Consider the following 25,899-nt stretch of genomic DNA (forward strand, 5'->3'; position numbering starts at 1 on the left):
GAAACCTGACCATTTTTAAACAACATAATGCAAAATAACCAGGTCCAAAAATGTATCTAAATCGACAACAATTCCGATGGACAAAAAATAAAAAGCATCGACAGCAGCTTCTGAGCCCACCTCAGCTGAGTCACGCTAACCAAGCAGTGTGATGTCATCACAGAGGGCCGGCGCACAGTGTGATGTCATCATAAACGGCCACTACTTCCATCCTCAGAACCAGGTGGGCTCCACCACCGCCACCCCCCCTCCCCACCCCGCCCCCCCAGGCCCCCCTGCCTCGAGCGTCAGACGAAGTCCACCCCCCCTCCAGAGCCGCCCCCCCTCAGAAGAAGGAGGTGTCTGAGGAGAAGGCCCCGGCCAGCCTGAAGTCCTCCCTCATCAGCACGCAGAACAGCCGCTGGGGGAGGGCCTTGGAGTACGGCGCGGGCCTGGGCACGCACGTCCTCAGCAGGATCTCCCGCCCGGCCGGGGAGGGGAAGTCAGGCACCCCAGCCCCGCCCGCTAACCGCCGGTCCTCCGAACCGCCCGCCCGTCCGGCGTCTTCGTCCATCGGGGCCAATAGCGCGGCCTGTGGGGGGTGGGAGGGGTCAGAGGAACGCTGGGGTTGGATTGGGTGGTGAGTCTCGCTGGCGAATCAACTTTGAGGGGGAGGTGTGGATTTATGTCCAGCAGAACTAAGTTTGAGAGTGAGACTATTACACGAGGATTATGGGCCCAGGGCGCTACGACGTGAGAGTAACTAGGTTTGGCATCTGAGACATGAGGAAGATAAGAAAATAAAGTAACCATGTCATTCTGCTGCCGGCTCTGGAAAGCCAAGCAAAACAAACTAGCTTGAGAGTGATCAGAGGTAGCGGGGGGGGGGAACAGCTGCACTGGGTGGTAAAGGGGAGGGGGGGACTATTCTAACACAATCTACTTTTACAGGAGAAACACACTACATAAATTAAGCAGCTGATTAGGAATGATCGAACGTCTCCTTGCATCTTGTAAGTCTGTCCTGAGAGACGTGGGAGGGGGGGCTGAGGGGGATGGATTTGAGCGACGAGGTGGGCGCTTCTAGATCAATGTATGCTTTTGTTTCACGCGGGGGGGGTGTTAACCTGGAGGGGAGCCAGGAGATCAAAGCTACGCTAGGATAAGAACTACAGCCAAGGAGGATCAAACATAGCTGGCTAGCTCTCCCTCCCGTCTACAATCAAACAACTAAAGCCCTGCATATGGAACCAACCTCCATGTCCACCAGAAAACTCTGGTGAAAACGGGAGCACATGGACACACAACAAGAAGCTGATTAGCATTAGGAAGGTTGTGTGTGTGTGTGTAGGATGGAGATCACTGGGTGTACAGTATAGGGGAGGTTCCTAGCGACATAAGTGGTCTCCCTTTGGGAAACCTCTTGTTCTTGTCTCCTTGTCCCAGGGGTGGAGGTAGGGGGTGGGGGGAGGGGAGAGGGTAAGGGGTTTGGGGACGGGTGGTAAATTGTCAAGGCCCCGTCTGTCGACCATTACTCCACTGAAGATGACTGTAATCGTCTGAATTCCTGCCTTGGCTTCACACTCTCAACGAGGGTGGTAGATGGAGGGGAGAAGATTGTGTTTGTGTGTGTGTGTGTGTGTGTGTGTGTCAGGGGGTTGCTACTACTATTGGGTTTACCTCATCGCTGGTGTAGTCAGACAGCTTGACATGGGTGAGCCAAGCAGCATTAGAGGAGAGAAACCAACAAAAACACAACATAACACAACCAAAAACACAGAAGAAGAAGAAGAAACACGAAACGACAACAAGACACAAAGTCGGGGGATTAGGAGAAGAATTTGAGTTCCGCTTCATGTTGTTTCCCCCAACGCATGCATCTACACACACACACACACACACACACACAACGACCTTCTCTCAGTTCCCTATAGCACACCAGCGCTGTCCCAAGAGCAGAACCACATCATGCTGCAGAACCACATCATGCTGCAGAACCACATCATGCTGCAGAACCACATCATGCTGCAGAACCGTGGATAAGCCCCCTCACTGGGAGGTTCTCCATCTCTCCTGCTCTTCTCTCTATCCACCCCCCCCCCCCCCCCCAAACCGAGGCACTCACCTCATTTGATTCGCTGATTCCACCTGATTTACATATGCTGGAGATAATTACTAGACTATCTATTTAGAGCTTGGCAACACACAGGCTATAATTTAACACTCAGACATCTTGTGGTACGTACAAAAAAAGAGAGAGAGAGAAGAAAGAAGTAGCAATGAGACAAATATTCCAACTCTTTTCCCCCTTGTTCTGAACAGGCAAGCAGCGAACAGAACCAAGTATTCATCTGTGTTTCACAAGCAATTATTCTGGTCTGGGGCCAGGAGTCTGTTGACGTATGCTGGGAATGACGCATTTATCAAACTAAATTCAATTCTGTCTCAGCTACACCAACTCAAACATATGGGATGCATCAGAATCGAAGCAGACCGCCTTCATCGATGCATCGATGCGATGGGTGAACTTCAGTAACCTCTCTAAAGAGGCGAGAGAAGCCGATGCAGGGGAACCGAAGTCTGTCGTCGAAAGAGATGCCATTTTTTTTTTTTTTATGTTACAAAGAATTTTGATTTGCATCGTCAACAAGGCATGCAGACATCAACATGCTGCTTGGGCCAGGTGTGTGTCTGTATGTGTGTGTGTGTGTGTGTGTCTGTCTGCCTTCTCTCAGAGTACATCATGCAAAATAACAGACATCTGTTGTTCAGGCCATCAAACTTCTGTTGCTCCAATTTTTTTTTGTAAAAAACAGATTTCTTATGTTTACTGACTTCTTGGTTAAAGTTACAGACATATAACTGTCTGGATCTTTTAAGCTGTGAAATATAGAGCTTGACTTGAGGTGACAGAATCAAATCGACTGTGTTGCTCAAACTCCAGCGTGGTCAGTATTGCTATGCGCTACAGAAGCTCCACCCCCTCTGTCAGTGTTGCTATGCGCTACAGAAGCTCCGCCCCCTCTGGAGATGTTGACAGCTCAGCAGCATGCTTGTGTGGCACTTAAACGGTGTGTGTGTTGTTGCGCCAAGCCAATCAGTTTGAGGGGGGTGGGGGAGTGTTAGGCTGGCAGGTGGATTCCTGGTGTGGCCTCCTGCCATGTTGATGTTGGAAGAGCAGGGTGTGTGTGTGTGTGTGTGTGTGTGCGTCTCACCCTCTGTGCGCTGACGAACAGCTTGTGGATGATGCTGCCGGCCGGTCCTCGTCCTGCTCCCAGGACCAGCACCTCAGGCTCCTCCAGCAGGGAGCCCACAAACCTGGGGGGAGCACACCAAGTCACAACACAGACACCAGACACAGGGAGCCCACGAACCTGGGGGGAGCACACCAAGTCACAACACAGACACCAGACACAGGGAGCCCACGAACCTGGGGGGAGCACACCAAGTCACAACACAGACACCAGACACAGGGAGCCAAACAGAGACAGAGAGGCACCCCCGCCCCATCCTCACACCCTCACCCCGTCCTCCCCGTCCTGCCCCCCTCCCTATCTGCCAGGTGGAAACAGACACACTGTGTTATTAAATGATGTTCCGGGCATCCTGCCAGTCTACAGACACACATACCTGACAAGCAGTTTTACCATAACTGGGTTTTAAAAGAGGAAGAAAGTGGAAGAGTAACGAGTGGTGAAAGAGACAGACAGAGAGACAGGGAGACAGACAGACGGGGGAGAGAGAGACAGACGGGGAGAGAGAGACAGACGGGGAGAGAGAGAGAGAGAGACAGTCAGAGGAGAGGCTTGGTGCTCCAGGGCCTGCCCAGGGTGTCCTCCTAATGAGGCCGGCCCTGGGCTGGGTGACAGGGCTGCATGGTCCCTCCAGGAGCTCAGCTCACTGACACACTACCCTGTCTGCCTGTCTGTCAATCCACTGTCTGTCTGTCTGTCTGTCAACTGCCTGTCTGTGTCTACGCCTCTCTGTCTGGATGAGACCAGTCAACTACATGTCCACTAATACTCTTTTTGTCTCCCTATCCCCTATCCCTCTCTCCCCTTCTCTCTCCCCTTCTCTCTCCCTGCCTCTCCCTCTCCCTGCCTCAGTCTGATATCCTCTTATTGGAGTGGAGCTTCCATGAGGGCTGGAAGGTGGTGATGAGGTGGGCTGAGGTTTTAATATTGCATGCAACACTGTGACAGGCACCAGAAGTGTCTGCTTGTTTGTGTTAGCACCCGTGTGTGTCACAGATAGTTTTGTGTACGTGTGTTTAGTGAGTGTGTGTGTGTTTAGTGAGTGTGTGTGCACGTGTGTTTGTTTAGTGAGTGAGTGTGTGTGTATTTAGTGAGTATTAAGTGTGTGTGCATGAGTGTGTTTAGTGTGTGTGCGTGAGTGTGTGTGTTGCTAGGTAGTGGAATGCAGCCCTACCCCGTACTGTGGACCATTCAAATGACCTCCTCTCTCTGTTTGCCCAACATTTATTACCATTCCCCCTCATCCCCTCCCAAAGGAGAGAGTGATGAAATAGAGGAGGGAAGGTGATATTAATAAAGAGAGAGGCGAATGTACACAAGAGGATGGAGGAACAACAGAGGATGGAGGAAGAAGAGTGTATGAAAGGTAGAAATGATTACAAAATGTCTGCCACAGCTCGCTCTCTCTCTCTCTCTCTCTCTCTCTCTCTCTCTCTCTCTCTCTCTCTCTCTCTCTCTCTCTCTCTCTCTCTCTCTCTCTCTCTCTCTCTCTCTCTCTCTCTCTCTCTCTCTCTCTCTCTCTCTCTCTCTCTCTTCTCTCTCTCTCTCACAGAAACTACGAAGTACTGTGTTCAGTAGCAGGGCAGCTTTCAAGACAGACAGAGAGATAGAGAGAGGAGAGAGACTCAGAAGAGGCTCCTCTTACCTCTCCAGCTCCTCCCCCTCCTCCCCCCCCTCTCCCTTGCCGATGCCAAACTTGGCCTTGAGGGAGCGGGCGCGCGGGCGATGAACGCCTCCACCACCATCAGCTGGTTGATCACCTCCTGCGGGCGAGAGAGAGGAGGAGACAGATCAACAGAGTGATAGGGAGAGAGGGGGGGAGAGAGGAGAGAGGAGAAAGATAAAAGCATGATGGGGAGAGGACGGAGGGACAGAGAGAGAGAGACAGAGAAAAGAGGGAGAGATCTCAGGAGGGAGGGAGGGACAGAGAGAGAGAGAGGGAGACAGAGAAAAGAGGGAGAGATCTCAGGAGGGAGGGAGGGACAGAGAGAGAGAGAGGAGACAGAGAAAAGAGGGAGAGATCTCAGGAGGGACGGAGGGACAGAGAGAGAGAGAGGGAGACAGAGAAAAGAGGGAGAGATCTCAGGAGGGAGGGAGGGACAGAGAGAGAGAGAGGGAGACAGAGAAAAGAGGGAGAGATCTCAGGAGGGAGGGAGGGACAGAGAGAGAGAGAGGGAGACAGAGAAAAGAGGGAGAGATCTCAGGAGGGAGGGAGGGACAGAGAGAGAGAGAGGGAGACAGAGAAAAGAGGGAGAGATCTCAGGAGGGAGGGAGGGACAGAGAGAGAGAGGGAGACAGAGAAAAGAGGGAGAGATCTCAGGAGGGAGGGAGGGACAGAGAGAGAGAGAGGGAGACAGAGAAAAGAGGGAGAGATCTCAGGAGGGAGGGAGGGACAGAGAGAGAGAGAGGGAGACAGAGAAAAGAGGGAGAGATCTCAGGAGGGAGGGAGGGGGAGGGTCACCTCCAGCTTCTTGTAGTCTGGGCTGGGGTGTCGCAGCAGCTTGCTAGCATGAGACGTCACCTGCAGGATCAACTTCCTCAGCGACGGGATATCCTCCACTGACTCTGAGAGAGGGAGAGACCAGAAACGAAACGAGAGAAAGCGAGAGTACGTTAGAGAGAACTCCCATCTGACACGTCTCACACGCTGTCTTTCCTCGACAGAAGAACGGCGTTCACAACAGAAGCACAAACGAAAGCGTTCTTCTGATTCCAGCGGCGGACAGGTTTCTGAGGCTTGAGCAGAGGCAGCGGAGGGCTAACGCTGTCCCTGAGAGCCGTGCGGTCAGAGACTCACCCTCCTCCTTCTCCTTGAGGATGGCGGCGTGCAGGACGCAGGGCAGCAGGTGACGGGTCAGGTCGGCAGGCTTCTGGACCGACAGGTAGTGCAGCACCTGGAGACCGGGCGGCAACATCACAGGTTCAGTTAGCAGACGGTAAACGTGTGTGTGGGGGGATTTGAACCAGGGAACGCTTCAGTTCTCTTGTTTTGGATCTTTACTAACTTTATTTCACACATTACCTCTAACCTCCTCAGAGTTTCCCTTTTTCACCCCCCCTCCTCCCTGCCACCCCCCTCCTCCCTCCTCCTCCCTGCCACCCCCCTCCTCCCTCCTCCTCCCTGCCACCCCCCTCCTCCCTGCCACCCCCCTCCTCCCTCCTCCTCCCTGCCACCCCCCTCCTCCCTGCCACCCCCCTCCTCCCCCCTCCTCCCTGCCACCCCCCTCCTCCCTGCCACCCCCCTCCTCCCTGCCACCCCCCTCCTCCCTGCCACCCCCCTCCTCCCTGCCACCCCCCTCCTCCCTCCTCCTCCCTGCCACCCCCCTCCTCCCTGCCACCCCCCTCCTCCCTGCCACCCCCCTCCTCCCTGCCACCCCCCTCCTCCCTGCCACCCCCCTCCTCCCTGCCACCCCCCTCCTCCCTCCTCCTCCCTGCCTCCCTCCTCCTCCCTGCCACCCCCCTCCTCCCTGCCACCCCCCTCCTCCCTGCCACCCCCCTCCTCCCTGCCACCCCCCTCCTCCCTCCTCCTCCCTGCCTCCCTCCTCCTCCCTGCCACCCCCCTCCTCCCTGCCACCCCCCTCCTCCCTGCCACCCCCCTCCTCCCTGCCACCCCCCTCCTCCCTGGCCTCTCCCTCCTCCTCCCTGCCCCCCTCCCCCCCTTCTCCTCCAGTCCCCCCCCTTCCTCCCTGCCCCCCCCCCCTTCCTCCCTGCCCCCCCCCCCCCTTCCTCCCTCTGTCTCACGGTTACAATAGCAGAGGTTGTCATGAACTCTGGGGTTAGGTACTTGACATTTCAAAAGGCATTGTTCTCTGAGTAAGTGGCTCATTCTCCCTCTTGTCTGAATAACGGGGCGGACTCAGCATAAACGTGCGTGTGAGCAATTGAGGTTGGGTCGGGTTCTAGCGCGCCTCTCCGCCTGTGGACGCGAGACAAGGGTCATCTGTTATGTCGGCTCTGTTGGGGGTGGGGAGTGGGGGTGGGGGGGGCGGGTGATGAGATTTGAGAAAGGTTGGGCTGGGGGAATTTGATTTGCCGTTCCCGATGAAAGACGGTCGCTTTGCAAACGGGGCGACCAGGACGTGGCACTCTTGTTGCCAGGTGACCCCCCCCCCTGCCCCTCCCCCCCAGCAAAGATCTGGAGTGCAATCAGAGGACTGTGAATATATAAGCACTTCTGTCATTTCCTTGGAGAGGGGGAGAGAGGACAACTTACTGGAGCACGGAGGAGGAGGACAGAGGGAAGAGAAAAATTAAATCTGCACATTAATTCCAAACTAAATCCTGCACCTGGAGTTTTCCCCTGAAAGAGAGAGTCGGCTGTCACAGGCGGGGGATCAAGGTTGCTTGCGGCGTAACTGGCGACGCACAACCTTCAACGCTGGGCAAGGTTGCCCTGAACTCCATTTAAACTCTTGGGGGCGGGGGAGGAGGGGGAGGAGGGGGAGGAGGGGGAGGAGGGGGAGAGAGAGGACCCGTGACAGGGACACCTTGTGCTCTGACCCACTTCCTGTGCTCCCACCAGGCCCCGCCCCCCACCCTTCATTGGGATTGGTTGAAACGGGGCCGATGAGCCAGGGCCAGATTGTAAGGGTAGCTGAGTTTTGCAAGCTGGTACCATACTGCTCTTCTGAACAGACCTGAAGTCTGGGGGCTCGGGGCTAGGGCTGAGGCTGGGGGCTAGGGCTGAGGCTGGGGGCTAGCTGCAGTGTGTACAGCACCCTGGTTCTGCAGTGTACAGCTCCCCTGGTTCTGCAGTGTGTACAGCACCCCTGGTTCTGCAGTGTGTACAGCTCCCCTGGTTCTGCAGTGTGTACAGCTCCCCTGGTTCTGCAGTGTGTACAGCACCCCTGGTTCTGCAGTGTGTACAGCTCCCCTGGTTCTGCAGTGTGTACAGCACCCCTGGTTCTGCAGTGTGTACAGCACCCCTGGTTCTGCAGTGTGTACAGCTCCCCTGGTTCTGCAGTGTGTACAGCTCCCCTGGTTCTGCAGTGTGTACAGCACCCCTGGTTCTGCAGTGTGTACAGCACCCCTGGTTCTGCAGTGTGTACAGCTCCCCTGGTTCTGCAGTGTGTACAGCACCCCTGGTCCTTCCCAGCCTACCTTCTCCGCCTCCTTGGTGTCGTCAAACAGGCGCCTCTGGCGGCGAGCGGGCGTGACCTTGGCGGTGTCCCACGCCTCCGACCACATGTTCCCGGGGATCTTCATCCGCGCGCTGAGCTCACCACGCACCACTGCCTCGCCACGCTCGTCCACCGCCTCCTCCTCCACGTAGTCCCTGGGGGAGTACCAGCGCACAAAGTCCTCCAGGGCACAGCCTGGGTTAGCAGCCTGGGGGGTGGGGGGGGACAGGGGTGAGGAGGGGGGAAGGAAGAGAATGAGGGAGGGAGGGGGGGAAGGGGGGATTGTTAGGTTTTGAATCCATCTTTTTCTGTTTTCGCTCCCTTCCACCTCCCAACCTTCTGCAGCCTCCTCCACACACTCCCCTCCTGCTAAACACACAACTTACACATGCTACACACTCCCCTCCTGCTAAACACACAACTTACACATGCTACACACTCCCCTTCTGCTTAACACACAACTTACACATGTTAATGTTCACTTCCACAACATTTCAATTCCCTCTCCTAGGAGTTGTGCCGGGACCCAAGTGGTGGATCCACAGAGGCAGGTGGTGAGGGGTGAAATTGACTTCACATTGCGACTTAAGTACCCGACAATTCACCGTTTCCCTGTACACTAATGCACAGCGCACAATGGCTTGTCAGACTCCCAGTGGCAAACTTCCTGCGTCAAACCTCCAGCCTGACTGACTCATACCATGTTTCAGGACATCAGTCTGTTAATGGCTTAACTGACACTTAACTTGGGTGAAATGACTCAATCTCCCAGCATCCTTTGGAAGTCAACTGTCTGGACTGACAGGGACTCAAGGCAAACCTTTCCGGTGTGGTCGTGTGCGTGTAGGTCTGTCAGTGACTGTGTGTTCACGTGTATAGGTCTGTGTGTGTGTGTGTGCATGTGTGTGTAACCTTTCCCCCAGGAAAGCATCTCCTAGTTTCTCCTCTCGTCCATTCTGGCAGGATAATTAAGAGGGTGTTTGTCGTGGAGAGAATGGGTTGAGCCATCCGTGATGGAGGGGAGAGACAGCCTGGTTCAGGGGGGGACCTCGGGGGTGGCTAACCCGGTTCAGGGGGGGACCTCGGGGGTGGCTAACCCTAACTGTCGAAACAAGAGGTTCCTCCACAGCCCCAGGGGTACACTGTGGCTGTCCCCTTACAGGGGGAGATGGACTGTGTGAAAAGGAGGTGTATGGATTGTGAGAATATGTGTGCGTTCATTGTTTAGTGTGTGAGAGTGCATTGTGAGAGTTGTGCATTGTGTCTCAGGGAGGACGGAAGCTGACTGCAGGATGATCCAAGATGGAGAGGCCTGAGCTAGAGACCTGTCACAGTCCTAAGTCACACCATTCATCATAGGCACCCATGTCGGCTCTCAACCTCCGGAGGGAGACAGTAATTAAAGCAAAATGCCAGATTATGCTTGGCTAAGCACAATTACAGGCACGGCTCCACGCTAAATTTAGAGGCCATTCTATGGGCTTAGGGGGTTCATTTACTGCTATACCTGAATTCTCTCTGTTTTCTCTGTCTTTCTCTGTCTTCATCTCCAGCTCTGGTGTCAGCTGTTGTTGAGGACTTCTGTGGCCCAAAAAAACCGAGGGAGGAGGAGAATAAAGTGTAAAGTAGAGCATTTAGTGGGGCAGTTAAAAAAAGAGTTGCGTGGTTGCAGTCCCCTAACGGTGTGGGGGAAGGCGACTTGTCAAGGTTTGCTGAGAGAAAAACAGGAGCCCCTCAGGACGGCACAGAGGACTTTGTGTTGGAAATTCTCAGAGCCAACTGCTTGAAGTTGGCAGGTGGCTTGCATTGTCGTGGACAGAATCCATGTACACACCCATTATTTAGTACTTAGTAAACTAAGTAGGACTAATGAATGATTATTATTATTATTATCTATTTTACATTTAGTCATTTAGCAGACGCTCTTATCCAGAGCGTCCATCCAGAAGATTTTCTATCTTTTAAAAGGTATTTGCCATTCTTGACCCCAAAAGAAAGAACTATACGTTTGGTCAAGCCAAAACCACTTTGAGTCAAACATAAAGAATCACACCTTCCTCAGTTCCTTGATAATGCTGTTAGTCTGTTCCCTGTGAGAGTAGAAGGACGTAGCCTGGACGAATCAAACCACTTCCTCTCCATCCTGAGGACTAACAAGCTGCTGTGCCCGTCACCAGGCAGCCCCTGTGTGTGTGTGTGTGTGTGTGTGTGTCTGTGTGTGTCCCCTACCTTAAAGGACTCCATGTCTGACAGCAGGCAGGCGCTCTGCATGCGGGCGCGGAGGTGGGCTCCCTCGGCTGACGTGCCCAGCTTGGCCAGCACCTCCGACTGCTCCTCCAGCAGGTCCTCTGTCATGGGAGCGGGCTCCTGGGGGCCACAGAGAACGGCTCACATGTTCACTGTGGGTTTGGCATGTTGGCTTTTGCGTTTTGCATTTTGTGTGTGTTTGAGGTCAATTAGTATTCACTTCAATTCTCTCAATGATGATTCAAATAAATACACCATCCAGTCTTGAACTCCTCAAACTGTTTTTAGTGTTGTGGTGTAACGTCCCGATGCCTGTGAATCCTTCAGTGTGTGTCTTGCTGGCCCCAAAGATGCACAGGCGTGGCCCCTGCCTGTATAGGTGACCCTGTCGGACCCCCAGACCGGACTGACAGAGAACTGACAGCTCGTCAGCTTCATTACCGGGCTTGGGCACGGCGGAGCACCTGGGTACCCTCAGCGCCTCAGCGCCGCTGCCAGAAATCCCATCAGCCGCTGCTAATGAACCCCGCTGCCTCCCTGGTGGAGACGCGTTAACACAGCCCCCGCTAACCCCACAGGATGGAAAAAAAGTCCCATCTCAAACACAGACACCGTTAACAGAACTTTTTACGCTCGTAATTGACAGGTAGTTATTTGATTTTTTTTACTTTGTTTTTGTGTAAAATAAAAAATAAAAATCTTAGACAGAATAGGCCGATGGGATATGTCTTTGTGTGTTATTCTGAGACTTTAGATACTGCAGGCACTGATCCGGATAGAGTGATACGTACAGTACCGCAGCTATACTAAGGAATGTCTACAAAAGTTCAATAAAATCTACTGAAGAAAATTGTCTCGTTTAATTTCTGCCCTCTGGCTTTCCTTATGGTTCCAAATCAACCTTCTTTGGTATTACTTACAATTAAAGTTAGTCTGTAATCGAATAGCTTGAAACCACAGTTCAATCACCAAGAAGTTTCACCTGACTATTATCTTGTGGACAAGACGTAAAACTAATTGTCCAACCAACAGCGGACTCAGAACGGCACCTTGGGGCACAACAAGCTAATATGCCACAATGGGATGATGGTAGTCAACCATCCCTCCCTCGTCACACACACTTCCACGTACACAACGGTGAATAAAAAACATCGAAATGTAACCCAAAGTAGTCGTTTTCTGTTTGTCTTTTGCATTTTCTGCAGGCTTTAATGGTTTCCCCTGCCACCGATTAATGTACGGCTCTGTCTGCATGGGAAGAATATATATATTTTTTTTTAAATAAAAAAAACTCTCAACCAGTTCCCGTTCGGAGCGACTTCTAATGAAATAAAAACCCACCCTGCCAGAGGAGCCATTAGGTGAAGCTCTTGAGAGTGTGGAGAGTGTAAATAGGATGGGAGGTGGGGGGGGTGGCGGGCGCGCGAGAAACAACACTTTTACCCGTAGACTAATTAAAGCCGGGGAAGGTGAGACTCGCTCCACCGTCCGCCTCGTTACAAATGAAGAGACGACATCATGAATGTGAAATGATCCCCATCAGCCCTGCACACACACACCCCTACAGGCCCTCTCCTCCACCTGCCCCCCACACACCGGGGAAAGGAAGGGAGGAAGAGAGAGAAAGGTGGGGGGAGAGAGAGAGATATAGAGAGCAAGAAAGAGAGCAAGAGAGAGAGCAAGAGAGAGAGCGAGAGAGAGCGAGAGAGAGCGGGAAGAAAATGGAGAAACGGGTAGTGGAAGAAGAGGCAGGTAAACAGAGAGAGAGGCGACGGGAGAGACAGAGAGTGAGTATCTCACAGACACACAGATAATCGATGGACGCAAGAGACAGAGAAAGATAGACGGAGAGATGCAGAATGTCACTGGGAGAAGGACAGATTCTGAGAGAGATGAAGAGGGAAGAAAATGAGGGGAGAGGGGTGACGGCTGGAGAAAGTGATACATGAGAGGGCGGGAAAAGAAACAGAAAGAAAGTTTGGAGACAGGTGTGAGGAAAGGAGAGAGATGGTCGAAGAGAGAGCTATTCCTCTGAGAAACAAACCCGGTATGATAGCCCGAGATAGTGGGCCGTGTGTGTGTGTGAGACACACACACACACACACACACACACAGAGGCCCAGTGTGAAGCCGTCTGGCCAGCAAAGAAGTGCTGACGCTCGTTACTTTCACACTCACACACTCCATCCATCTCCTCCTCCTCCTCCTCCCTCCTACCGCCTTTCCGTTCCGCTCTCTTAAGTCTGTACTGTGTCCAAGTCTCGTCTTCACACATCTGCAGTCTGTGTGTGAAAAGGTATCTGCATTTGGTGGATGTATGACAACATGTCCAGTCTGTGTGTATGTGTGTGAGCCTGCGTGCGTGTGTGTGTGTGTATGTGTGTGAGCGTGCGTGTGTGTGTGTCTGCCACCAGCTCCCCTTCCCTCACCTCTCCCAGAGTTAATTATTGAACAGGGTCAGCCTTTTTGCATTAATTAGTCTCCACTATTCAGCCGCCTTCTATAATTGATGAGGCGGCGAGGAGCCACAAATCTCTCCAGGCCATTCTCAGAGGGCAGCGCTGGGAGGGCTCCTGCTAGCTCTACCGCTAGCCCTCCCGCTAGCCCTCCCGCTAGCTCTCCCGCTAGCTCTCCCGCTAGCTCTCCCGCTAGCCCTCCCGCTAGCTCTCCCGCTAGCCCTCCCGCTAGCCCTCCCGCTAGCTCTCCCGCTAGCTCTCCCGCTAGCCCTCCCGCTAGCTCTCCCGCTAGCCCTCTCGCTAGCCCTCCCGCTAGCCCTCCCGCTAGCTCTCCTCACAGCCCTAATCAGCGCTCATAAACGCTTCAGGACCCTCCGTCGTTGCATATTACGCCTGAGTCAACACTACCAAGAGTGTGTGTGTGCATATGTATATGCACCGTGATTAAGAAACACTTCCTATCTGTATTGCCCACCAAATAAGTGATATTGCATAGTTCAAGCTAATTAGTGCAGTGTTGATTTATTGTTCGACTGTGTTGTGAATTGGTAAAGAATGTGAATGTGCCTGGAAATCGGAAGTATGATGCATGGGCACATGGACGTAATCCATTTGTGTCGGTGAAACAGGTGGTTCCAAGCTAGCTTTGTGATTGGCTGATTCTCTATCCACTGTTCGCTGTTACAGACAGTGGGGTGGGTATCAGCAACATGGTTTACTGGCCATGCTGCACCCAGGAACCTAGTGGGGGGCGTGGCCATGCTGCACACAGGAACCTAGTGGGGGCGTGGCCATGCTGCACACAGGAACCTAGTGGGGGGCGTGGCCACGCTGCACACAGGAACCTAGTGGGGGCGTGGCCATGCTGCACACAGGAACCTAGTGGGGGCGTGGCCATGCTGCACACAGGAACCTAGTGGGGGCGTGGCCATGCTGCACACAGGAACCTAGTGGGGGGCGTGGCCATGCTGCACACAGGAACCTAGTGGGGGCGTGGCCATGCTGCACACAGGAACCTAGTGGGGGGCGTGGCCATGCTGCACACAGGAACCTAGTGGGGGGCGTGGCCATGCTGCACACAGGAACCTAGTGGGGGGCGTGGCCATGCTGCACACAGGAACCTAGTGGGGGGCGTGGCCACGCTGCACGCTCTGACCTGAATGAAGCTCTGCAGAAACTGCACATCTAACTGAGCGGAATAATCTTGTTTTTAGATTTTAAATCCAGTTGGTTACTTGTCTCTCGTACAAACGGCTCGTCAAGTGACTTCACGTAAATAAAAGACACATTGTTCTCAGAACTCTCATCCGGTGACATAACCTCACAACACTGGTAGGAAAATGGTAGAAATACTTGTTTAGAGCATCAGAAATCTAAATACATCTAGACCTTTTTTTGATGAACATTCTAGAATTTTGGGCAGATCTGTTATTGTCTACGTTCTAGAACAGGTCTGTAGCGGTGTCCGGTGCGTGTTCTGACCTGAGTGACGGGGATGTAGAGGGGCTCCTGGGAGTGGATCAGGGTCATGTTTCCGTGGGGGTGCAGCCGCCCCTCGGCCCTGCTCCTGCTGGGCTCCCTGGTCTCCTTCAGCTCGTCCGTATCGCTCAGACACTCGAAGAACTCCTCCTCGCTGTCGCTCCACGAGTCCCAAGACTTCCCGGAGGACACCTCTCTGCCGTCCGCGGCGGGCGCGGCGCTGTCGGGGCCCAGGCGTCCGGGCGCCTTCCTGTCCCTCCCGGGCCCTGGGGCCCGCCGCCCACCATCCCTCGCCCGCCTCCTCTCGATGCAGCAGTTGAGCATCTGGGCGAGGAGCGGAGACAGAGAGTGATGAGTGCTGGGATGCTGCGGAGCTAAAGGCAACCTTTTGGGAGGATGTGTGTGTGTGAGTGAGTGAGTAAGAGAGAGTGAGTGAGTGTGTGTGAGTGTGTAAGAGAGTGTGTGCACATCTCACAGTAGTGTCTTAGTCTCTTCACACCCCCCCTCCCCCTCCCCCCCCCTTATCGAGCCATTTCTCATAATCACTGCCCAGCCTCTCCCCAGAGCCTCACTCTCGCCCTCTCTCTCGCCCTCTCTCTCGCTCCTCTGAGCCAGTGCTCTAGCCTGGCATGGCCCTTTATTACTGTGAATAAGGCTCACTTCTTTCCTGTAATACTGACTCATGATTAGTTGAATGGGGAGTAAAAAAAGAAAGAGATGGGGGGGAGGGGGCAGGAGTGAGTGTGAGGAATGAATATGGAGAGAGGGAGACGGATGGAGGGAATAATAGAAAGATGAACCGGAAGATCGTGAGCCACAAGCTTGCCGTCCGACTGTGTCCGGACGCCGCTGTTATTAGAGACTGCAGGAGAAAAGGCTGAGTCCCTCCTGTCTCACTTTCACCGCCTCGCCTCTCCACCGAGATATTACCTCCACCTCCATACCTCTCTTCCTCCCTCCCTCCTCCCATCACGCTCTCTCACTCTCCCTCCCTCCGCCTCCACCCCCATCTCTCTCCCTCCCTCCTCCCATCCCTTTCTCTCTGGACATCTTTATTAGTCTCTGTTTCTCTCCCGCAGGTGGTGCGTGGGTGGCTGAACAACAACAGGGTCTGGGTGTGTGGATCCCAGACTGAAACCAGAGCCCCTCCGCAGGGAAGCAGGCGCTGCTCTCCCGCCCTGCCTCTCAGCCAGGCCGGCCGCGCAGCTCAGACACGCAGAAACAACGTTGGCTGCCTCTGTTGGCACAGCGTAAACACCCGCGCCACGGCAACGCCCCACAAGCACCCACACGTGAAATGCACGTCTGTGCTCCTCTCTGTTTCGCGACACGCCATTTTGTGTTCCAGCCGTCCCTCCTCAACCCCCCCCCCACTACGTTCCTCCCATCCTCATCACGACTAAATTAAACTAAATTGAGATGGACTCCTTTGGTGAGCGGGTGTAATTCTGCTCTAATGCAGACCTCTGGCTGACTGTCCTGGCTCCTCGTAAACTAGCGACCGTCTTCCTAATGCATCCTGCTGCATCCCCACTAAGCAATACAAATGTTCAGCGGACAGATTACTTTTCGTACTGGATTAATGTTTCCATTTTGCCTTTGTTCAGTATTTGTGCGTGGGGGCTTATTGTGTGTCTTTATCAAAGGACGTGCCATCGTTCTTTGTTGTAGAAACTTACAAAGAGCTTTTCTCACCCAGCCTATTCATGTTTGAGAAAACAGACTTGTGACTAGTGATAACAGTAATGTCTATGTACGCTGTATGTTTGTAGCTCAGTATGGATGGATGTGGATTGATGGATGCGTGCATGTATATGGATGGATGGATGAATAAATGGATGGGTATATGGATGGATAGACAGATGGATGGATGGACAGGCTACTTGTGGTCACCTGAAGTTTCTGGTGCAGGAGGCAGCAGCGGAGGTCAGGGGAGCCACCGGCCAACCTGCACATGGAGAGAGAAGAGGGATAAGCTGGGACACGCTGGGACCTAGACAGGCTGGTTCTGTGAGAGAGGGCCTAGACCGGCTGGTTCTGTGTGAGGGATCTAGACAGGCTGGTTCTGTGAGAGGGATCTAGACAGGCTGGTTCTGTGAGAGGGATCTAGACAGGCTGGTTCTGTGAGAGGGATCTAGATATGCTGGTTCTGTGATAGGGCCTAGATAGACTGGTTCTGTGAGAGGGCCTAGATAGGCTGGTTCTGTGTGAGGGATCTAGACAGGCTGGTTCTGTGAGAGGGGTCTAGACAGGCTGGTTCTGTGAGAGGGCCTAGATATGCTGGTTCTGTGATAGGGCCTAGATAGGCTGGTTCTGTGAGAGGGCCTAGACAGGCTGGTTCTGTGAGAGGGCCTAGACAGGCTGGTTCTGTGAAAGGGCCTAGACAGGCTGGTTCTGTGAGAGAGGGCCTACACAGGCTGGTTCTGTGAGAGAGGGCCTAGACAGGCTGGTTCTGTGAGAGAGGGCCTAGACAGGCTGGTTCTGTGAGAGGGCCTAGACAGGCTGGTTCTGTGAGAGAGGGCCTAGACAGGCTGGTTCTGTGAGAGGGCAGGCTCCGGTCCCTCACCCGTACACCAGGTGGTTGTTCTCCCAGCGGTAGCGCATCTCCAGGACGAACTCCTGCCACAGGTGAGCCACGGCCCTCAGCCCGCCGTGGTAGAAGTTCACCAGGCACACGCACAGAGCCAGGCGGTACGTCAGGCTGTCGCTGGGCGCTGACTTCAGCTGGTTAAACAGGTTCTGGAGGAGGACAGGGAGAGAAAGAGAGACAGAGACAGAGAGACAACAGAGTAAGTAGCTAACACCACAACTGCAAAGCTACTCAAATAACCCACCCATCATTACATCCAACATCTTAACCACAACAGAGCAGCTCTGAGGTGAATCCGTGGAGAGTCTGTGAGTCAGCCCATAGACAGCAGGCCAGACATAACCTACGTAGTCCGAGTCCTTCTCCTGCTCCCCTTTTCCATCTGTGCTCGACTGCGGGGCCTTGCTCTCGCTCGCCTCGGAGGACGTCTTCTCCACCGCCGCGTCGGGAAACAGATACTGAAACACCACAAAACACACCAGTGTGAGTCCGCTCGTGAGTGCAGCACAACCCTCACCACCTGGCTGCCTTCTGGACACACACCCACACACACACACGAATGTGCCTACACCTGGCCACGAAGGTAAAGACACTTCTGGATGTCTGAGGAGCCAAATCCTCTTTAAGCCTTCAGAGGGTTACAACACACATCGGATTCTACACACACGGCCTCATGGCTCGTCACAGCTGACACTCCGGTCTGGTGTGTGTGTGTGCCCCCTCACCAGCAGTATGGAGTTGAGGACGTCGTTGCTGAGCGGAGACTCGTCGACGCGGCGGTGGCGGCGGATGCGTCTGCGGGCGCTGTGCACCATGTTGGACACGGACAGCTTGGGGATGGGCACCGCCGCAGGCTCCGTGAGCTTCGACAGGGCGGCCGTGATGTCACTGTTGTCTGGGGCAACCACAGGCAGCCGGGGGTGGGGGGTGTGGGGGGGGGGGGACAGGAAAGAAGCGTATCACAACAGGAAGTGGAGAGGTGGAAGCTGGTAGAGCATATGCTATCTCGACACGCATCGGTAAACAAACAAGCGTCTGGTGAAACAAAGAGAAAATCTTCTGCCTTCCTTCCATCTGCAAGCTCCGATTCTCAGTGTGTGTGTGTGTGTGTGTGTGTATGTGTGTGTAAAAACCTAAACAAACCCAGGATTAAGGCACCCTCCCCCCCATGTTGGTTTCACCAGCCTGGCATTGTCCAATAGGAACAGGGGGAAGGACACCAGCAAGGGGAGGGACTGCTTGGACAGTGTCAACATGGAGCCGTGGTGAACTTCATGCTGATTGGACAGGTGATGCGACTGACCTTTGCCCTCGTCCTCGGCCGCCCCTCGGCCCAGCACCTCCTCGGTGGTCTCCTTCCTGCAGCACAGCTTGAAGAACTCCGTCAGGAAGTCTCCTGGACACGGAAGAGAAAGGTTCAAATCCCCCTCAGCGTCATTACACACACCTCGCCTTCCAGGGGGTGAATAAAGGGACTGGACCCCTCCCAATAAATAATATTTCATGGACATCGGATGTGGGATGCGAACATTTCTTTCCCATCACTACTTCTGGCAGTGGATGGAAGATCTTACCCAGCAGGCATTGGGGGTTGTCAGCCTTGCGGACTCGCACAGACCAATGAGGGGCCTGGAGAGGGTCCAGGTCACTGTAGGGTCACACGTGGAGAGGACATATGGTCAGACCACATGGGGGAAGGTTGCTGGGTCCAAACTCAGCAGACCACCATTGTCGGTCAAGGTTAGGACACACAACGGCCATTTATTTGCTCTCTGCCTCGATAGTCATGGCAACATTTTTACATTTGGATGTGTTCTTGAAATTCATCCTTTTGAATGCGTGAAGAATGAAAAAAATCGCATATTCACATTTTTATTCCACAGCAACCGACTGCTGAATTCCTTTGACTGGAGAACTGCATTGTGTTTACTTGAAGCTTAGTTTTTATGTAAATAACCTTAAGTTAATTCACGTTAACCTTTCCCCGTCAAAAGTGCTTCACTTTTCTCCTTTCCTTTTCTGGAACATGTAAATAACTCCTCAGATCTCCTGGAGGTGGACCTGCTTGTCTCTGGCTGGGTAATCACCATCATCACCAGTCCATCCTCCTCTGCTTCAGGTGCACAGATTTTCTGAGATGCTTCAAAAAAAAAGAATCTTGTGCATAATTACAGAGAAGAGGATGGAACACCGTGAGTGGAGCTGGGAGGGGGGGTGCAGGGACGCAGAGGAAACACAAACAGCGTTAATATGATACGACGGCTCGCTGAGCACCGTTTTCAGAGCCTAGACCTGGGAAAGCTGAAAATTTGCTGTCCGTGAATCAATTTGGCCTTTAATGCAGCCCGACACCACTACAGAGGTACTTGTTAAACCCACCTCTACTTCCACACTCGTTCACTTCCTCCCTCTCTCCTTCCTCCCTGTCCTCGCTCTCTCTCTCTAATTCACCTCCTCCACATCCACCCCCTCACACACCTACACTGTCTGACGCCCTGGAAATTAAAATGGGCGACAGAACCTGTTCACACTGTCGCAGAGGTTCTAGAACTTGTTCCGAGCGTCGGCATCACCTCGGCGTGTGCGTGAGCTCTTTGCCGCTCGTCTGCCTCAGAAGAGACGTTTCAAAACGTTGACCCCCGCCTCCCACCTCGTCTTTCACTGCTGCTGCTGTCACTCAGGAAGGTGAAAAGCTTTTAATAAAACATTCTGGCTCCTGCAGGCGTTTTGTCAAGGAGGAATGAGAGGAGAGACCAGTGGAGATAGGAGAGGAGAGGAGAGGGGAGATAGAAGAGGAGATAGGAGAGGAGAGCGGAGGAGAGGGGAGGAGAGGAGAGAGGAGGAGAGGAGAGAGGAGGAGAGGGGAGGAGAGGAGAGAGGAGAGGAGAGGAGAGAGGAGGAGAGGGGAGGAGAGGAGAGAGGAGGAGAGGAGAGAGGAGGAGAGGGGAGGAGAGGAGAGAGGAGGAGAGGAGAGAGCAGAGGAGAGAGCAGAGGAGAGAGCAGAGGAGAGACCAGAGGATGGGTGGTTCACGCTTACGAGTAGACGTCATTGTCCACGACGATGCCCTCGGTGAGGTGAGGCCACGTGGTGGCCAGGTGAAGCTCACTAAAACACACGTTGACAAAGAGAATCAAATATATATATTTTAAAAAGGTTAATTTCACATATATCTCCTATTGTTAACAAACAGATGTTGCAGGTCTCAAGTCTCAAAACTAAATCATGAGGGGGGAGAACCACCAAACCATCCCTAACTAGCGTGCCTTGTCGTCATGGCTGCGATAGGGCTCACCTGATTGGATCCTCACAGGCGCCGAAAGGAAGCTTCCCGAACTCCACGCCTCCCACCTCGCCTCCGAGGAGAGCGTCGAAGTCTGCGGGCGGGAACATGACACGCTTAGCTCAGACCCTCTTTATTCACAAAGAACCAACAAAACCAAACACGCACACAAAAAGTGGCTTTCTTAAACATGTTACATATACCCTTCGAGGCGAATGGCTGCTGCATTGTACATACTGAAAAAGAGTTCACACCAACACACACACTCAGTTCCCTGGCAGAGTTACAAGAACATCTAGCTGACCTCTGCCCGCCTACTCCCTTCCCTCTCGTACCGTTGGAGGGGAGCAGAAAATGGCGTCCATTTGTAAGCCGGTTAAACAGCTCTTCGACCTCCTACTGGTTTCCGCCCGCCCCAACCACTCAAAACGCTCGTCTCATGCTAAACACCAGCCCGGAGAGAGCTACTTAACTCTGGGAAGAAGCCACTACAGAATCTGGAGCAAAGATGGAAGTTGAGCAAGTACATTACATCAATATCCCAAAAAAGTAAGCTAGTGCGTGGGGAAGCGTTGAACAGCTGTGGACTTTGATCTCACCCCGAGGGCGAGGACTGTTTACGTTACTCACTTGAACTACAATAGCTAGTTGCCCACGTATCTACTTCCTGATTTTTATAGTTGCGGCCTATGGGGCACTCACCAGGGGGCTGCTGGGGCCATGAGTACTGCTGCCAGTCCTGCAGGACGTAGGTGAAGCGGATGGAGATGTTGATGGGGGGCAGGGGGGTCAGAGGGCAGCCCTGGTGGAGAAGGAAGGAGAGGAAAGGGAGACAGTTAGGCAGGGAGAGGAGCACCTGTTTTCTGGGTTTTCCCCTCCGAAGATGTATAAATACAGGGTGGATCAAGCCCTCAGAACGGCCAGTCTCCAACCGGCGCTCTGTACTCACTATCTTGGACTTGAAGATGTCCAGCAGGCCGGCGAGGTGGTTGTACTGGTTGGGGACCTTGCGCAGGTGCACCATCTCAAAGTCGGTCCGCACCCCCGGGCCCTGACACTCCCCGGCGTACATCCTGCGCCACTTCTGCTGAATCTGGACGAACACAGGCACCTGGCTGCTCCCGCGGGGACAGAGGAGAGGGGGAAGACGGGCTTAATGCAGGGGAGCAGGGACAGGATGGAGACAGGCTTAATGCAGGGGAGCAGGGGACAGGATGGAGACAGGCGTAATGCAGGGGAGCAGGGGACAGGATGGAGACAGGCTTAATGCAGGTGAGCAGGGGACAGGATGGAGACAGGCTTAATGCAGGTGAGCAGGGGACAGGATGGAGACAGGCTTAATGCAGGTGAGCAGGGGACAGGATGGAGACAGGCGTAATGCAGGTGAGCAGGGGACAGGATGGAGACAGGCTTAATGCAGGTGAGCAGGGGACAGGATGGAGACAGGCTTAATGCAGGTGAGCAGGGGACAGGATGGAGACAGGCTTAATGCAGGTGAGCAGGGGACAGGATGGAGACAGGCTTAATGCAGGTGTGCAGGGGACAGGATGGAGACAGGCTTAATGCAGGTGAGCAGGGGACAGGATGGAGACAGGCTTAATGCAGGTGTGCAGGGTACAGGATGGAGACAGGCTTAATACAGGTGTGCAGGGGACAGGATGAAGACAGGCTTAATGCAGGTGTGCAGGGGACAGGATGGAGACAGGCTTAATGCAGGTGTGCTGGAGGACAGGATGAAGACGGGCTTGATGAAGGTGTGCAGGGGACAGGATGAAGACAGGCTTAATGCAGGTGTGCAGGGGACAGGATGGAGACAGGCTTAATGCAGGTGTGCAGGGGACAGTATGGAGACAGGCTTAATGCAGGTGTGCTGGTGGACAGGATGGAGACAGTCTTAATGCAGGTGTGCTGGAGGACAGGATGGAGACAGGCTTAATGCAGGTGTGCTGGTGGACAGGATGGAGACAGGCTTAATGCAGGTGTGCTGGTGGACAGGATGGAGACAGGCTTAATGCAGGTGTGCTGGATGGAGCTGCATGGCAGACCTCCACATCTGTTATTTTATCACGGCTGCAGAGCAGCACCTGGTGGACGGATGAGGAATTGCAGGTTGGGTGTGAGGTAATGTTCAGCCTCCCAGTGGATGTTCGGAGTGTAATGATCCTTGGTAAGTGAAAAGAGAGGCTGTGAATTGACTGTATGCGACATTATCAGCGTTCTGTCACTGATTCTGCATGCCGACCGCGTCGTTTGATGACACTTCAAAAACCAACAAGCTGCGTTCTGCAGTGTTGAGTTCGTACTCGTCAACAATCATCTCTGCACTAAACAGTACTTAACGCTCACAAACAAACCAATCCAACACTCTGCCCTTCAACGGTCTCCGCCCAGCCCGGGGTAGTGGGTCGTACCAGAGCACGGGATGAACTCCATCTCCCATCATCCCAAGCGGGAGGGCGGACAACCTTGCCGGCAGCCCTTCCCGCCAAAAACATCCTCGTCTGCAGTTGCCATGGCTACGCAGTGACCCCCGCTGCAACGCGATGCCACGGGTAAAGAGCTTGTGCCGCCCCCACCGCAATTCTATTTTTACACAGCGGCTCTACAGAGGGGCGGCGCGGCGGCTCTACAGAGGGGCGGCGCGGCGGCTCTACAGAGGGGCGGCGCGGTCAGCTGCTGTGTGGATCTGAGAGGATCTCACGCTGCCTCATCTGTTCGTTACAAATCATCCGTGCCGCAGTTTTAACAAACCCTCAAACGGCCAGTTTGTCCACAAGAAATGTGTTTTTAGCACAACTGTAATTAGGCATCTTTTTTTATCGTCACACTTTTCTTTATTGCTCTTTGGTTACCATAGGGACGGCAAATGGTTTGTTTCCGCGGGCTGTGGGGATGATGGTGACTAACCAGGCAGGAAGCCTTTGAACCTGCGCTAGGGGTTAAGGTTCCTTCGCGGTGTGCGTTGCCCTGGGTGACGGGTCCTTACCAGCCAGTGTTGGCCAGGGAGATGGAGATGGAGCTGAAGAGAAGGTTGCACTTGGACTCACTGACGATGGCCTCACAGTTTGCTCCTGGGGATATGACCACAAACTCTCTCATGCCATACCTGCACACACACACACACACACACACAGTGGACTGTTACAGACAGCAGGCATCAGTAAAGTCCAGCTTCAACAGAAATCCCTCACTCCCCAAGTCACAAGGTAAACATTGAGGGACAGTTCAAAGGACGAGGTGTTCAGCTGAGCTCAGGCTCAGGGGTCAGAGGTCAGCTGGTCTGCTCACCATCTGACCAGGCAGTGGGCCCGGGGAGGGAAGTCGTTGTTCATACAGAGGAGGTCTTGCATGGCCATGGGGAAGGCATCTAACGAGAGAGAGAGAGAGAGAGAGAGAGAGAGAGAGAGAGAGAGAGAGAGAGAGAGAGAGAGAGAGAGAGAGAGAGAGAGAGAGAGAGAGAGAGAGAGAGAGAGATAGAGAGAGAGAGAGAGGAGAGAGGAGAGAGGAGAGAGAGAGAGAGAGAGAGAGAGAGAGAGGAGAGGAGAGAGAGAGAGAGAGAGAGAGAGAGAGAGAGAGAGAGAGAGAGAGAGAGAGGAGAGAGAGAGAGAGGAGAGAGGAGGGATATATATTGTAAAAGCTCTGGACAGTTTGATGTCCATATTTAATTCACATTAGGTCACCAGAAACTTGATCAATCATTTTCCATTCCTGACCACTCTTAGCTGGATATTGATTAGAAGTGAGTGTGTGTCCATGGAGATTTGGTCCTCGGGATCTCAATAGATCAATTCTCATCTGGACATATCTCTGACTAAATGAAGTGTTGTTTGAAAGTAGTCAGTCACCACTAATGTAAATGGAATTTGTTTGCAGTTATAAAGTAGCCACCTGTTACCATATTAAAGAATCTTCAAGAATCTTGCTAATGCTAGTTCAGTAGCTAGCAGGCTAAAAAACATGATTCATGCTGGGTGGGACTGATGCTAGTTCAGTAGCTAGCTAGGAAACATGATTCATGCTGGGTGGGACTGTGGTTATAAGGATCCCAACCTACCCTCCTCTGCGGCCTCCTTCCCATCCGCCAAGTCATCAGACTCCTGCTTCAGGAAGTGATGCGTTATGGAGAACTTGAAATCTGCAAAGTTGATATCCAGAGTCTTCTCCCCCCAGGTGCCGCTGGTATATTCACCCTGGATGAAACAGGACATATCAGCATCCGTGAATGTGTGAAGCTGTTACAGAAGACACTGACTGATGGGTGTTTGTGTGATTCTTCATTGGTGAGAATGTGCGTGACTATGTGACAGTTGATTGGTTACCTTCTCTGGGGACTTGGCTGTAGAGTTGCCAATCAGCTTCCAGTCATTCAACACCTCCTCAACTCTGGACACGAACCTGAGAGACCAAAGTCAGGGAATTAACAGGCACAGCCAAACTGAATACACAAGTCTCATGTCACATACATACATCTGTTTTGAAGTCCAGACTGGCACTTTTACATGTTGTACACAGAGAGAAGAGTTTCAGTGATACATATTTTGTAAAAAGCTAGATAAAATAACCGTTTCGTACAGTAATGGGTTGTTTTCGCCATGAGATGCAGCAAAACGTTTAGTCTCCATAAAACCATAAAAATGTGCCTACTGGTGTTATTTGGCGAATTATCATCCAATGTAAAATGCAATGTAAAATGCATGTGACTGATTGATTGATACATTTGCATATTCCATAAACTTGAAAAGAATGGATAAAGGACGGATATCAAAAAAGAAATGACAGATACTGTAGTGCTAGCTAGCAATAACAAGTTGTTGGTTAGCAAACATTATCAGTTAGCCAACTGGCTAGCTAGTTTGTGCTTGCTAGCGGGTTCGGAACAAAACAATCTCTTCGTCACATACTTCTCGGACACTTAACAGATAACAACGGCCACGTTCATTATGTTCAGACGATGAACATGAAATAACTTTCAAGGCAGATGGTCTAGCTACATTTCTTAGCGTTAGCTATCTCTAACCTTTCCCACTCCGACGCGGTGGTGAAATCCGTGATCTCAAACACCTCCGACTCGGGCTGCAATATAAATGAATGATTGAGATTAATATAGTAAGGGCCCACTGATTTGAATTATTAGTGCTGTTATTGTGCGAACTTTAATTGAATAGCTGTTAAGAGCTTTGTTGATTATTTGAGCTAAAGTACTCACATCACTGTCAGCCGCCATGATGGATTTTGTGTTTATTATTTTTTTTCCACGTTGCATTACGTGCAATGACGTTAAACCAACGTACAGCGGGCTGTCAAGAAAAGTATATAGTCAAGGAACAAACTCATGGACCAAAGGGAAAGCAAGCTATCTAGCATTCGTCACAACTTTGTCTGTTTGTGTATTTTCTAACATTATTTTTTACTGCCATGTGAAAGGCATTTTTTTTGTTAGTTGCCTAAATATTTTGAATTCGATGCTCTTGATATTTGGTTGAGTAAATAAGG

The 25,899-nt window shown here is 52.8% G+C and overlaps 1 protein-coding gene across 1 annotated transcript; it reads right to left on the minus strand.

Annotated features, from left to right (window-relative positions):
- Positions 1–279: 279 nt before the first annotated feature.
- rab3gap1 (RAB3 GTPase activating protein subunit 1) lies at positions 280–25,709 on the minus strand. Its single transcript, XM_062456456.1, is given in 26 exon segments — positions 280–571; positions 1,660–1,683; positions 3,195–3,297; positions 4,879–4,952; positions 4,955–4,996; positions 5,695–5,798; positions 6,031–6,127; positions 8,334–8,561; positions 10,583–10,720; positions 14,539–14,859; positions 16,429–16,483; positions 17,102–17,274; positions 17,473–17,583; positions 17,851–18,020; positions 18,429–18,521; positions 18,700–18,773; positions 20,163–20,231; positions 20,419–20,500; positions 21,109–21,208; positions 21,356–21,521; positions 23,393–23,512; positions 23,695–23,773; positions 24,461–24,596; positions 24,726–24,801; positions 25,424–25,479; positions 25,613–25,709. Coding segments are annotated over 26 exon segments (2,994 nt in total). The 5' UTR covers positions 25,670–25,709; the 3' UTR covers positions 280–325.
- Positions 25,710–25,899: the final 190 nt, after the last annotated feature.

This window comes from Osmerus eperlanus, chromosome 3 (assembly GCF_963692335.1).
Source record: "Osmerus eperlanus chromosome 3, fOsmEpe2.1, whole genome shotgun sequence".
NCBI classification, from domain to species: Eukaryota; Metazoa; Chordata; class Actinopteri; order Osmeriformes; family Osmeridae; genus Osmerus; species Osmerus eperlanus.